This window comes from Lepisma saccharinum, chromosome 2 (genome assembly GCF_977018435.1).
Source record: "Lepisma saccharinum chromosome 2, izLepSacc3.1, whole genome shotgun sequence".
Lineage (NCBI taxonomy): Eukaryota > Metazoa > Arthropoda > Insecta > Zygentoma > Lepismatidae > Lepisma > Lepisma saccharinum.
This window is the reverse complement of record NC_139230.1, coordinates 96,781,972-96,796,859: the sequence shown is the minus strand read 5'-3', so window position 1 is coordinate 96,796,859 and position 14,888 is coordinate 96,781,972. Positions and strand designations below refer to the sequence as shown.

The 14,888-nt window shown below is 47.7% G+C and overlaps 1 protein-coding gene across 1 annotated transcript; it reads right to left on the bottom strand.

Moving 5' to 3' along the window:
- Positions 1 to 13,571: 13,571 nt before the first annotated feature.
- Positions 13,572 to 14,543, bottom strand: LOC145983321 (uncharacterized). Its single transcript, XM_083116467.1, has one exon. The coding sequence runs from the start codon at positions 14,541 to 14,543 to the stop codon at positions 13,572 to 13,574; it is 972 nt and encodes a 323-aa protein (XP_082972593.1).
- Positions 14,544 to 14,888: the final 345 nt, after the last annotated feature.

Genomic DNA, 14,888 nt, shown 5'->3' with positions numbered 1-14,888 from the left:
GCTAATTTATCAAATTATAGTGGTTCCAACAACATATGTACACTCACTCGGGCCTTATAAGACCACGTTTACACGTATGTGTGTGCGTGTGTGTGTATGTGTGTGTGTGTGTGTGTGTGTGTGTGTCTATATATATATGTGTGTGTGTGTGTGTGTATGTGAGTACGCAGATATATTCTTGTGGGAACCAGCGTATGTTTAAACACCTTTCTTAATGGGACCAAAAAAATTGTTGGGACTTTTTGCCGGTCCCAACAAAGAAAAGACCATTGCGAGACTCCTGAGACCCCTTTCGACATGTACGCGAAGTATTTCGAAGGTAGCAAAAAGTCGCTATTTGTTCGATTTGTGTGTTAACGTGTGTGTTAAACTCTGCCAGCTCTGGAAGCTTCACGTCTGTGTAAAAGTGTGGTGTTTAATCGCATCTCTTGGGACCAGGAAGTGTGGGTGTGTAAAATCTTGGATCTATTTCGCATGTATTGGTACCGAACATCCCAGGGGGTTGAGAGGCGAGGAAAGGTACGTGCAAATGCCGACAGGGTTCCCCTCTCGCCTGGCCGTCTTGTTGCTTCCGAGCTGTCAATATTGCCAACTTAAAACTTTGGAACCAGATCTGTTTTTCTATTATCTTCTAACCCTCCAAGTGTAATTGTAATGATTTGTTTTATTTTACTTCGCTTTTTGTACCACTGTTGGCTAATTTGCGAAGATGGGGATGAGTGATGATATCATGAAATTGATGAATCGACTCCCACAACATCCATGCCCAGACCGGGATTCGAAATCGGGAACCCTGGTGTCGTAGCGCGATGTGTTAACCACTCCACCACGGGGGTCGGCTTTAATCCTGCAATCAAACAAAATGCTACAATAGAATTTATTCCTCCAAATGTGACCCTTCTATACGTGCCTATAACAAATTATTAGTTGGGTTTTACTATAATACTGGAGTAGTGTAAGTGTATTGTTTCTAAGTAGTACTTAGTAGGTATGCATTTGTAGCCTCTGTTTTACCAATCGAATATCAGTTTTTGACATATTTTGACAATTTTTTGTCGATGTTTTAGCGTTTAGAGATGTTTTAGTAAAATTTCCCTTTTTTCCCACTCACACTTGGTAGGTATATCACGATCTTACGTGATATAACTTAACGTATCCTTTTTTTTTATTACGTGCTAAACTACACGAGAGCCTCTACATGCTTTGACCTACTTTAGAGTAGTGTAATCAACCCGGATCACGGCCATCAAGTGGGGATCAAAAAAACCTCAAAAACTCACTTTCTCTCCACGTTCCTCGCCTCATTTATTGCGCTGACGATGTTTCACAGCGAAGAAAACAGCACCAAAACCTCAAAAACTCACTTTACTCATTTGGGGTTCACCAAAACCTCAAAAAAAAACTCGCCTTCTCTCCACGTTCCGCGCCTCATTTATTGCGCTGACACAACGTGATGAGTAAATGCACTTTTTCATCTTTGAAGGATGAATGCACCTTATCGTAATTTTTTTCCAAGTCTCGGCCAATGTTTATATATCGTGACCTTTTGTAAACCTCTCTGTCGCACACACACATATGCGCGCGTGCCTGTATTGTGATGCAAGCAAACAAACAAAAATAATAATTGTTTTTTTAGTAGACTCAAATGGAGAGTTCACCAACCGAAAGTGAGGCTCGGTGAGGCTCGCCTTAATGGTTTTTTCTTGTAAGGCATAAGCCTCATTTTCTCGCAGTGTTGCCAACACCTCACTCGATCACGATCTTACGTGATATAACTTAACCTATCTTACTATTTTTTTTACGATCTTCAGTGATATAACTTAACCTATCATTTATTCTTTTTATTTGCACACCGAACTGTAGTAGACCCAAATGGAGAGAGAGTTCACCAACCGAAAGTGGGGCTCGACTTAATGGTTTGCTCTTGTAAGACACAAGCCTTATTTTCTCGCAATGTTGCCAACATCTTACTCGATCACGATCTTACGTGATATAATTTAACCTATCTTACGATTTTTTTTTTTTACGATCTTCAGTGACCTATCATTTCTTTTATTTGCAGCATCGACATCGGACGACGACCTAAACCAGGCGCGGCATTTTTGGCATATTCTGTAATTGTTCGTGATGGGTTGCAACGAGGAAGGTTCGGTGCCTACGAGTATAACTTTCAAATCCGAAGACATGAGCGTCGGGGTTGTGTTGGTCAGCGTTTGCAGGGAACACATCGTGTGGCGAAAATTCGCAGCACGAGTCCGGTACGTCGCAGAAGGAGAATTCGATGCGAATGTTGCCCGGGATGAAATGGAGCAGGCACGCTTCGTTCTACTGCTGGTGGATCTGGTCGAGGATCAAGCTGAATCCCAACTTTGGAGAAACGACCGCTTTCACGGTGTTGTTCGCCTCGGTTCCAAATAATTGCCTGGCTCCGAAATTGCGATCTTTCATGTGAAAATAAGAAAAAAGCGTTCGCACGACTTCGACCCACGGTGCGGGGACCTTCACCCAGTTCACGCGCTCGATACGCTCCCGAACGAACGCGGAATCCTTTTTGGGAAAATAGCGTTCTTTGCTGGCGTCCAGGTTGAGAGAATCGATGTACGCGGCCCACGACCACACTTGGTGGTGCTGCTGCTGCTCGCTGCCACCCTCCACGATCTGGTGGAAACGAAAATTATCGGGCAGGATCGTCCGTTCGAAGGTTTTGTACTGGGTCGATATTCTTTTTTCCGTCCTCAGGAGGCGCAGAAATTGAGTTTTGAACGCGTCAGTTTCGGTTACGTCCTGGTACAAATCTTTCAGGACGTTCAACTTGTTTTCCAGAACCGTATTATGCAACACCAGGTAATTGATGTTGCAGTGTATGATGAAGAACGTCGGGATGATGCAGCAGAATCGATAGATCAGACCCCAGCCGAGAAAGTAATGCGTGTGGAAACGATGCTGGGTCGTCCACGTGAATTCGTTGAGAACGTGGCCGTCGCAGACGGTGTTCGGAAAAATCGTTCGCAGGTACATGGCCGGATCCTTTCCGAAAACCTTCTCGAAAACGTGACGCCAAGCCAGAGCGTTGATGCAGTCGCTTTTGAAACTAGCAAGCGGAGCTGACAGATCGAGCTTCCTCCCCAGATCGAATTGAGTCGCGTGCCTTTCCACGAACTCCAAGTAAGCCTTCGCCGTGGGCCACACGATGCTCGTGACGATCTGATCGACCGAGTCAGTGGTTCGATATCCCGTGTTGAAGTATTCGCCCCATGCTTTCTTCAAGATTGTGAGTAAAAAAATCCTCTCTCGCACGTCTATGGCGGTCCTCAACCCTTTAAATTGCACCTCGTCGCTGTCGGCCAGCTGCACGACGTATTTTTTCTTGGTCAACGCGAAAAAGTTTTTCAGTACGAATTCGATTTTCACCCGCAGTTCGGGAAATTCTATATAAAATAACATACCTGCAAATTGTATTCACAGTATAGATTGAATTCTTGAGTTTTTTTTGTATTCGCACCCAAGAAATTCTATATAAAATAACATACCTGAAATTCTATTTACAGTATAGATTGAATTTTTGAGTTTTGTATTCACACCCAAGAAATTCTATATAAAATAACATACCTTAAAAATGGTATCGCTATTATATACTAGACACTTTTTGATTTCTGTGATTTTGGAGAAAGCATAATGGCATCCACCACCAGTTTTTCAATCTTAAAAAATAATAAAACTGAATGTGTTACTTGTGGGAAGCTAATCTCAAGGAACAATTTATCGGTACACAGGGCAAGATGTAGCGAAACAGGTTCGAGAATTAATCGTTCGTCACCTTCTAAGTCTTGTGCTCGATGCGAAAAGATGATTAGCATTACAAATTTAAGTAAACACCTGAAAATTTGCAAACCATCGATCGAACGAGGAACATTGAAATGAAAAATCGATGATCCAGAAACGGAAGCTTCCACTTCCAAACAAGTTAAATTATCTAATGAACGCAAACCGATTAGATCTGCATTCAACCGTCATATTCAGGATTTCTCTTTTACTTCGGAACCAGGCTGCGACATTCTTAGTTTCTTGCATGAAACGAAAACATCCATGATAAATATTCTAAAAAATAAATTGGAAAATAGTTCCATAAAAGTATACGTTGATCTATTTTCCGAATACGAAAAAGTCGACGGTACAACAAGAGTCTTTTATCATCGAGCAAAAAACCAGGCTCTTCATTTGGTGGACGTCGATAATTTGGACGAATTTTATTCCGATCTTTCAAATGAGCTGGTTAAGAAACACGACGATTTCGAGGCTAAAGGGTCGGGATGGTCTCTGTGTGGAAGTCCTCACACGTTAACCGTTTACGTGAACCGATTCTCGCCTCTTCGCGCTTCCAGCTACGTTCCTCTTCCACCGAACATTCAACACAAGAGGGCTGTGTTAAATATACAGAACAGCGATAACAAGTGTTTTCTCTGGTGTGTGTTGGCGGAACTTCACCCGATTCATTGGTCAAATAATCCAGAACAGGTTTATCATTACAAGCAGCATGAACCTGAACTGGAAAATGCAATGGCTGGCATCGAATACCCGGTGACCATTTCTGATATATCAAAATTCGAAACACGAGCACGAGATGCAGAAGGAAAACCCTTAATCATCAACGTGTATTCCTATACGTTGGATAAACATGTCGTGCATCCCGTCAGGATAAGCGATGTCGACGATGACGATGCTCGTGTGATTAATCTTCTTCTTATTTCACCATTACTGTCTCATTCGTTCACTATCACGCTTGGTCAGAAGTCAATCAACCAAGTATGCAAACAACATCGAAGTTTCTCCGAGATGTCTAACCACGTTCAACGATCGACAACAATCCGATTATTGAAAATACACCGGACGTCAGATTGCTATCGATAAACTTGTTCAACATAAAATATATTGCGGCAACAACAGACCGGTTCGAATGTTGATGCCCGAAAAGAACGAAGTGGAAGAATTCAGGATGCACAAGGCGTTGTTGGAACATCCGGCCATCATCGTTGCGGATTTCGAGGCGTTCCTCAAACCACTCTCATACTGCGATCCGGATCCCGAAGTTTCTTCCAACACACCTTACCAGCTTCACGAACCAAACAGTTTCGGTTACGTTGTCGTGCGACATGATAAAATAGATGAACCGTACGTATACCGAGGACCCGATGCAATCGAACGCTTCTTCCAAAAGATGGTCGAGGAGGTTGGGAAAATTGGATGCATGCTGCATACATCGAAACCGATGCTTCCGTTATCTGCTATCGAACTTCAAAATTACTATGACACCGTCAAGTGTCCTGTGTGCGATAACCACTTCACAGACGACAATCGTAAAGTGTTTCACCATTCGCATACGGACGGTCGCTTCATAAGCGGAATCTGCAATGCATGCAACCTCAAAATCCAAAAACCAAAATTCGTCCCCATATTCTTTCACAATGGTTCTAATTACGACTTTCATCCCTTAATTAGGAAACTTGGATACGACGCTCAAAAAATAGATATTCTTGCTCAAAACGAAGAACGATACATCTCTATAAGTAAGAAAGTTATGATTCCTGAGACTAAAAATACCATCGAGATGAGGTTTCTGGATTCGTACAGATTTCTATCTGCCAGCCTGGACGCTCTTGCCAGCAAACTTCTAGACGAACAATTCAAAATTACAAAAGCTAGTTTTCCCAACGTAGACATAGAACTCGTTAGACGTAAAGGGATTTATCCTTACGAATATGTTAGTGATAATTCTAAATTTAACGACGACGCTCTCCCACTTCCAAGAGAATTTTACAGCAGACTCAGAGAGAAAGGAATCACGGACGAAGAATACCAACACGCGCATCTCATGTGGGAGAAATTAGAATGTAGAACACTCGGAGACTACCACGACGCATACTTAAAATTAGACGTGACGATACTCGCGGATGTTTTTCAAGCGTTCAGGAAAACGGCAACGAATATTTATAAATTAGATCCAGCGTATTTCTACAGTCTACCGGGATTAGCGTGGTCGGCAATGTTATTCCAGACAAAGGTCAAGCTGGAAATGATATCGGACGTGGACATGTTACTTTTCATCGAGAGGGGGATTCGGGGCGGGATGGTACAATGTGTGCAGAGATATGCAAAAGCCAACAACGTGCACATGAAAGAAGATTATGATTCAAATCGAGCATCGAATTACATCTTCTACGCCGACGTTAATAATTTCTACGGACATGCCATGGTACAGAAACTTCCTTACGGGGGATTCGAATGGGCATCAATAGACATAGAAAATTTCGATGATAGTGAGTATGGCTTCTTCGCAGAGGTGGATATCGAATTCCCCGACCATTTACACGATCTGTTCAGCGATTTACCACCGGCATCCGAGTTCAAATCTTCGCCTCATTCTAATCAATGCAAGCTTTTATTGACTCTAGAGGGGAAAAAGAGATACGTTGTTCATTACTCGAATCTCCGATTCTTGATCGGGAAGGGTGCTAAGGTAGCGAATATTAGAAGAGTCCTCAGGTTTAAACATTCCGAGTGGCTCAAACCGTACATTGAAACAAGCACGCAACATAGGACGGTTGCCACTTCCGATTTAGACAAAGTTTTTTTTTAAATTGATGAATAACGCGGTGTATGGCAAGACGATGGAAAACGTGCGGAATCATGTAGACGTGAAATTGGTTTCAGATAAAAATAAATGCATGAAGTGGGTGGCCGATCCTAGATTCAAGTCGAGAAAAATTTACAATGAGAATTTGGCACTTTTCAATCTAGATATAAAATTGATGAAATTCAGAAAACCAATTTACGTTGGCGCAACGGTTCTCGACTTGTCGAAACTTTACATGTTCGAATTTCATTACGACGTGAGGAAACCCTTCTTCAATGATAAGATATCACTTTTGTACACGGACACCGACAGCTTCATTTACAGCATACAAACACCTAACCTCTATGAAGACATAAAAAATCCTTCCATGCTCGAGTATTTCGATACTTCTGCATATCCTCAACCCAACAGATTTGGAATTCCATCTCGTAACAAAAAAGTCCTAGGTAAACTGAAAGATGAATGTAACGGTGATATTATTGTCGAGTTCGCGGGTTTGCGTTCGAAGATGTATGCCATGAGAACAGAAAGTAGCGCCACGAAGAAAGCAAAAGGTGTGGGCAAGAATACGGTGGAGAACAAACTCACCTTCCACGATTACATCGATTGCCTTTACTCACAATCGACGATACTAAGTATAGAACAAAGAATCCAAAGTGTAGACCACGTGATTACAACAAACAAAGTTAGGAAAGTAGCATTAGTTCCGCATGACGATAAAAGATGTATTTTGTCTTGTGGAATCCACACGTTGCCTTGGGGACACTATCGTTTAGAAATTAGTAAAAATTGTAGGCAATGCAATTGAAAAAAAAGTAAACTTAAATAACTATAACTAAAATAAAAAAAATTTAACTGTCTCACATACACAATAAATAAATAGCAAGGAAAATGAATCTCTTTGGTTTCCGAAAGCAAACAATGGAGACTGTACACCGCACGACGACATATCATGAATTTCTACCTTCCGTGTTAACTAAACTCAACGGTCTGTTGATCATTCACCTCAACAGCATTTGGACGAAATTGGATGAGGACGTGGGAAAGATTTTTTACGTCTTTAATAACAATTTACATTTCTACGAAATTCCGAGCGACGGGAAACTTCGGATCACCGTGAATCCGGAGAACGAAGGGCGAAAAATCAAAATATCTACCGGCAAGAACATTTTTCGAATGAAGCACGACAAGGTGGTTTCTAACATGGCGTACGATGTGTCTGCAGGCGATTGTCTTTACGTGGAACTCCTAGGAGATTACGACAAACTCATTCCTCTCTTCGTAGAATTACCAATCGTCTATCCTATAATAAATAACCGTTAACAAAATGCCTAACGACATTTTCGGCAACACCAAGCGTGTAGATCATGCAGAAGAGATTCTCATGTTGGTTATTCGAGTTAAAAAATTGAGGAGCGATTTGATCGCTTTGCAGGAGACCTTAAACAAAAGTTTAGAGTCGGAGATCGCTACGCTCCAAACGCAATGTCTCGATCCTATTCTGAAAATCGATTCCGAACTGAAAACGCTCATAAAAAATTATGTCGACGTACCTTGTTACGACAACGTTCAAAATATACAGTTGAGCGTGGATTCGCTTCAAAATGATTTGGCCAAATTACAGCAATTTCAATCGAAAAATGAAGATTTGGAAAAATTTAAACTCGAAATCGAAGAACGAACTTCCGCAATCGAAAAGAATTTCTCTGAACTTCAAACCGTCGTGAACGATATCGATGCAGAACGCTTGCATGTCGTCGTTTCCAAATTACAAGAGGAATTCACCGGCACGTTGGAAGAAATTAAATCCAAGTTACAGATTTTGGAAGATACCATGACGAACCTACCATCGTCAGACGAACTGCAGGTCATCGGTAAAAGCGTCGCGAACATAAAAATTCAATTGGAGGCTTACCAAGATTTCGAACACATTCAAACCACCATCGCTACGCTTCAGGCGTCTCTGGAGTTGATCAACGAAGAAATTAAAAATATTCACGTTCAAGCGAGCGCGTTGACGAGTATTCAGGACACGTTGAGCACGGTTCAGCACAAGATCGAATATTTAGAAAATCTGAACGTCGAAACGAATCTTGCTCATTTTCATCACGTACTCGACAACATACAGGGTGACTTGGAATCGTTACGGACGAGCGTGCCTTCGAGCGAAGATTTGGAAAAATTGAAAACGGCGGTGACGGCATTATCCGATTCGAGCGACATCAAAAGTTCATTGAGCGATCTCGAGAGTAGGGTGGCCAATCTCCCCACCTCCAAAGAATTACACGCTTTGAAAAGGAACATATCGCGTATGCTGAAACGACTGGAAACGGAAACGGCGAACGTGGAACAGATTCGAGACGAACTTGCTTCGCTGGTGTCGACGCTGCCCACTTCGCAGAGCGTCGCGGATCTACACACGCAGTTTACAGAGATGCGAAGCATCGTGAACGATCTTACCGAGAAAAGTTCGAAATTGAATCAAGTCGAGAACCTTCAGAACATCGTCGTCAACATCAGAGATCAAGTTGGAGTGCTGGAATCCACGCAGGAATCGACGCTGGCCTCTTTCGGTGCCAAGTTGCAACAACTCAACGAAAACTACAAGCAGTTGAACGTGGAAGTGAAAATCAAACCGTCATTTTCTGCCGTAACGGATACCATAGTCGAGCATTTGTTGCCCATCGAAAATAAACTTGGACACGTTCACAGTAATCTGCTCAGCGTCGACACTAAAATCGCCAAATTGTTCACCTTGCAAGCCATCGAAATCAACAGCGTACCCAATCAGCAGAGAATCTCCACGTTCGTCGAAGGTAACAAACTGTACATGTTTCATCCTTATCATCCGTACTACAAGTTTCTCCTCGATGGCACGATTCAGATAAACGAATTTTCGTACTGGTCTCACGGCAGAAAAGCTAGCGTCCCCACCATGACCTTGATATCGAATCGTGGTGTCCAGAAAGCAGGAAACATTCCTCTGGCACGTTGGAACGAAACGCGCAACATATATGAAATACACGAAGACGAAGATCTTACCGTTTTCGACGTGAGTGCCGGCGATAAGCTGATCGTTCAAAACACGAGCGAGGTGCCACCTTCTTTGAATCCCATCACGCTGGTGCTTCTCTTCAAACGTAATCTCTAAAAAAAAAAATGTCTAGGCAAGCCATCGTCCAAGAATTGCATAAACCTGCACGCCGCAACTACGAACGTTTGGCGGTGGTAACCAAGGGCATCGACGACCTCTGGGAAAGCGACCTCGACCTCGTCAAGTTGAAAAACGTGCATAAATTGAACAAGGGCAACAAGTACCTCCTTACCGTCATAGACACGTTTTCGAAATTCGCGTGGGCTCTACCTTTGAAGGCGAAAACAGGAACATGCGTCACGGAAGCATTCAAATTAATTTTTCGCGAAAGCGGCGGCAGACGACCTCGGTTTCTGCACACGGACAAGGGGAAGGAATTTTACAACGCCGTATTCCAAAAGTTTTTGGGAAATAATCACCAAAACAAAGGATGTTGGCTTACCTTCTTGTTTATTCTAGACGAACACTACAGCTACACTACAAACACTGAGTAATACCGAAGGAAAACACTGAGTAATAACGAAGGAGACCGCTCCAGTCGTTGTCCTCGCGATGCCTGGTAATCTCCCTCTCTCTGTTTTTCGTCCCCAGTCTTTCACCCCTGCTTCCAGGGGTCAAATCACATCGCGTCTGGTAAGGCGGTTCCTTCTCCCCCCGTTAGGTGGCAGCAAAAGTCAGCGGCTTTCGGTGGCTGTCGCTACACCAGCCCCCCACGGAGAAAAAGGGTTACACCTTGTGTGGGAGGCGAAATGTTACGCATCGACCAGAACGGGTGACGTAGTCACCTCTTGGTGACGGACTCTCTTGACGTTGCGCCGATGGTGGTTGGTTGGTGGGGGGGTGCGTTGGTGTCTCTGAGGAATCCTTGGTGTGTGGGACGTCCTCCGTCCAGGTGTAGGCAGGTTTGACCCGGTCAATGCTGACGCGGGTCTCACGACCGTTGAGACGCAGGGTGAAGGTCTTGCCGTCTTTGCTTATAACTTGGTGTGGTCCGGAATACGGTGGTTGGAGGCTGCCTCGTACGGAGTCGTCACGGAGAAAGACGTGGGTGCAGGTTGACAGGTCCTTGAATACGAAGGTGCTGGGTTGATTGTGACGGGAACCGGATTGTGGTCGCAAGCGAGCCATGTGTTGCCGAAGTCTGGAAATCAGGTCGGAAGGGTCTTCCATCCGGGTGGCTGTTGGTGGCACGATGAGCTCTCCTGGGAGTCGGAGAGGTTCGCCGTACACCAGTTCGGCAGGCGATGCTGCGAGGTCATCTTTGATGGCTGCGCGAATCCCAAGGAGCACGAGGGGCAGGGCTTCTGTCCAGGTGGAGCCAGGGTGGCACATGAGTGCTGCCTTGAGGTGGCGGTGAAAGCGCTCGACCATGCCGTTGGCGCACGGGTGGTAGCTGGTTGTGCGATGGCGCTCGGAGCCGATGGTCCGTCCTAGTTCGCGGAAGAGTTCTGATTCAAATTGCCGCCCTTGATCTGTTGTGATGCGGGCGGGGGAACCGAATCGCGAGATCCAACACGATGTGAAGGCCGTCGCGACGTCCGCCGCGGTGATGCGTTCCAAGGGGAAGGCTTCGGGCCAACGGGTGAAACGGTCCACGGCTGTCAGGCAGTACTTATAGGGTCCCGCTGATGGGAGAGGCCCGATCAGATCGATGTGCACGTGCTCAAACCTTGCAGACGGAGGAACGAAATTGCCCAATGGAGCGTGCACGTGTCGGGAAACTTTGGTGCGCTGGCAGTCTTGGCACGATCGGGCCCAAGCGCGACAGTCTTGCTTGACTCTGGGCCAGACAAAACGCGACGCAATTAGGCGCGCGGATGCTCGGGTACCGGGATGACTGAGGCAGTGCAAGGCATCAAATATGCGTCGGCGGTGCGCGGCGGGTACATACGGCCGGGGTTTCGCGGTGGAGGTGTCGCAGTAGAGCTTGACTTCGGTGCCAGGTATGTCCATGAGCTGTAGGTGGAGGTCGAAATCACCGTTCAGGAGCTCACGGAGCTCATCGTCCTCTTCTTGGGCGGAGGCGAGGGAGCGCAGATCGGGGGAGGGGGTGTTCCCGCGAACTGCATCCACCCGCGATAGCGCGTCCGCCACCACGTTAGAGGTGCCTTCAATGTAGCGGATGTCCGTGGTGAACTGAGCGATGAAGGAAAGTTGGTTGAGTTGCACTGGAGGTAGTTTGTCACGCCGCTGCTGGAAGGCGTAGGTGATGGGCTTGTGATCCACGTATATGGTGCAGTGTTGCGCTTCCAGGATGTGACGAAAGTGCTGAACGGCTACTAGACTGCGAGAAGTTCGCGGTAGTACGGTGGCCACTCGGTCTGCTTGGTGGTGAGTTTCCGGGAGAAAAAGGCGAGGGGTTGCCACGAGCCGTTGGCGAACTGTTGCAGGCATGCACCGACGGAGGTGGCGGAGGCATCGGTGAAAAGTCCCAGCGGGGCTTCGGGATGCGGATGGGCCAGGAGCGTGGCGTTGGCAAGGCTGGTCTTGCAGGCCTCGAAAGCTTGTTCTAGGTCCGGCGTCCATGGGAATGGCTGGGATCCTCGGAGGGTGGTGACGGCAGCATGCAGAGGAGCTTGGTGTTTGGCAGAGGATGGCAGGAAACGACGGTAGAAGTTGATCATGCCGAGGAAGCGACGCACGCCGCGAGCCGTGGCTGGTCGTTTGAAGTCCTGTAGGTCTGCGATGCGGTCGGGAAGCGGTCGTGTGCCGGCAGCGGAGACTTCGTACCCAAGGAACGTGACGGAGGGGGTCCCAATCACACACTTCTGGGTGTTAATCAGGATGCCGTGGTCCGAGAGACGTCCGAAGAGGGCGCGTAGGTGTTCGCGGTGTTCCTCGTGGTTGCGTGATGAGACGAGTATATCGTCGATGAATGGAAAGCAGAAATCCAGTCCTGAGAGCACTTCGTCGATGAAACCTGGAACGTCTGCCCGGCGTTGCGTAGTCCGAAGGTCATGTATGGGAACTCGAACAACCCGAATGGCGTGGTGATCGCTGTCTTCGGGATGTCGTCTGGGTTGACAGGAATTTGTGTGTACGCCTTGACCAAGTCGATGACCGAGAAGACGGTGCATCCGTGGAGGTGGTTGCTGAAATCGTGGATGTGCCTCACTGGATAGCTGTCCGGAATCGTCCGGGCATTGAGGCCACGGTAGTCCCCGCACGGTCTCCAGCCCTCCGTTTTCTTGGGTACCATGTGCAGCGGCGAAGACCAGGGGCTGTCGGAGCGACGTGCGGTGCCTTCGCGCAACATGGAGTCGAATTCGGCCTTGGCTATTTGTAGGCGATCTGGAGCGAGGCGGCAAGGTCGGCTGGACACGGGGGGGGCCGGGGTCGTCCGGATGTAGTGAACCGTGGAGTGACGAACTTCTCGCGGCGTGCCGGCGGGACGCGTGAGCGTCGGGAAATCGGATAGGACGTCGCTGTATGAAGAATCGTTCGACAAGGCCTTGATGCTGGGTTGCATAGTGTTCGTTGGCTGGCAGGGAGCCGAGAGTCCCGTTCGTCCATCGAGCAGGCGCTTGTTGCGACAATCCGGCAGCAGCTCAAAGTGGTCCAGGAAGTCCGATCCGATGATGGGCACGGAAACGTCCGCGAAGACGAAACGCCATGAAAACTCGCGACGCAGGCCGAGTTTGAGGCAGAGGGGCAGAATTCCGTACGTCTTGATCGTCGAGTCGTTTGCGGCACTGAGCACGTAGTCGGTCGGATGGCGTCGGTCCGGGAGCGAACGTCTCGGGAAACAACAAATATCCGACCCTGTGTCGACGAGGAAGCGGTGGCGGCTATAGCGGTCGGTCACGTACAGGCGGCTTCCACCAGGACGGCAGCCGTTTGCCGCGACTAGCGGCTGCCGTTGGTGTTTGTTGTCGCGGGCGCGTACGTGCATGGGTCGTTGCACCTCTGAGCCTGGTCGCCGAAGCGGTGGTGATACCAGCATATTCCCTCATCTCTTCTTCTTGACGGCGATCTGCGGCCGTAGCGGCGCGGGCTGGTACGGTCACGCGATTGCGAGCGGCCACGGAAGGCGCGAAAGTCGCTTTGCAGGGACGCGACTTGACGAGTTAGCTCCTCGACGCGTTGGAGAAGCCGAACCGTGTCGGAGGCGGGCGCGAGTGGCGTCGCGGTCGCGGTCGCGGTCGCGCAGATAGCCGGCGGGTTGGGCGAGACGAACTGTGCGGCGATGTTGCTTGTCGCGGGGGTGAGCATGGGGGGGCTCACCTCCACGATGCGGTCCGCGAGCGTGGCAAGTTGGTCCAGCGGAAGTTCCGAAGACTGCACCTGCAGAATCGCTTGAACTTGAGCGGGCAGGCGTTGGAGCCACAACGTGCGCAGCAAGTCGTCACGCATGGGAGTGGTGCCTGCGAGTGACTGGAGGTGACGTAGGAACTGGGACGGTTTGCGACTGCCCATTTCTTCTTCCATCAGGATCTGCCGCAATCGTTGATTTTCAGACAGGGAAAATCTTCGCGTGAGTTCTGTCCGCAGCCGGGTGTAAGGGTCGGTTGCCGGTGGTGTACGTATAATGTCTCTCACTTCGAACGCGTACCGACCTTCTAACTGTCCCACGACGTATGCGAACTTCGTCTCCTCCCGGGTGACGTGGGCGATGGTGAACTGGGCCTCCACTTGGGAGAACCACAATTCCATGTCCTCGGGCCAGAATGGGGGGAGCTTCACACTCACTCGATGTACGGAGTCCTGTTGCGATTGTACTGCGTGCGGTGCTGGAGTCCTCGGTTGAAGTGCTTGCTGTCTGAGTTGCTCGTTTTCCCGCCTGAGTTGGTCGAGCTGCGCTTGAAGTTCCTCTGTCATCGCGGTGTAGTTGGTGCGTCCAGAACAAAGGGGGATTGGGCGCGTCGTCTAGCGTGAACTTGTTCGATCCGGCTGGTATGGTACACAAAGGGGGTAATCACAATTCACGGCCCCCAAAAAAAACGATCACGTCGGGGTCACCAGTTTGGGAAATAATCACCAAAACAAAGGATGTTGGCTTACCTTCTTGTTTATTCTAGACGAACACTACAGCTACACTACAAACACTGAGTAATACCGAAGGAAAACACTGAGTAATAACGAAGGAGACCGCTCCAGTCGTTGTCCTCGCGATGCCTGGTAATCTCCCTCTCTCTGTTTTTCGTCCCAAGTCTTTCACCCCTG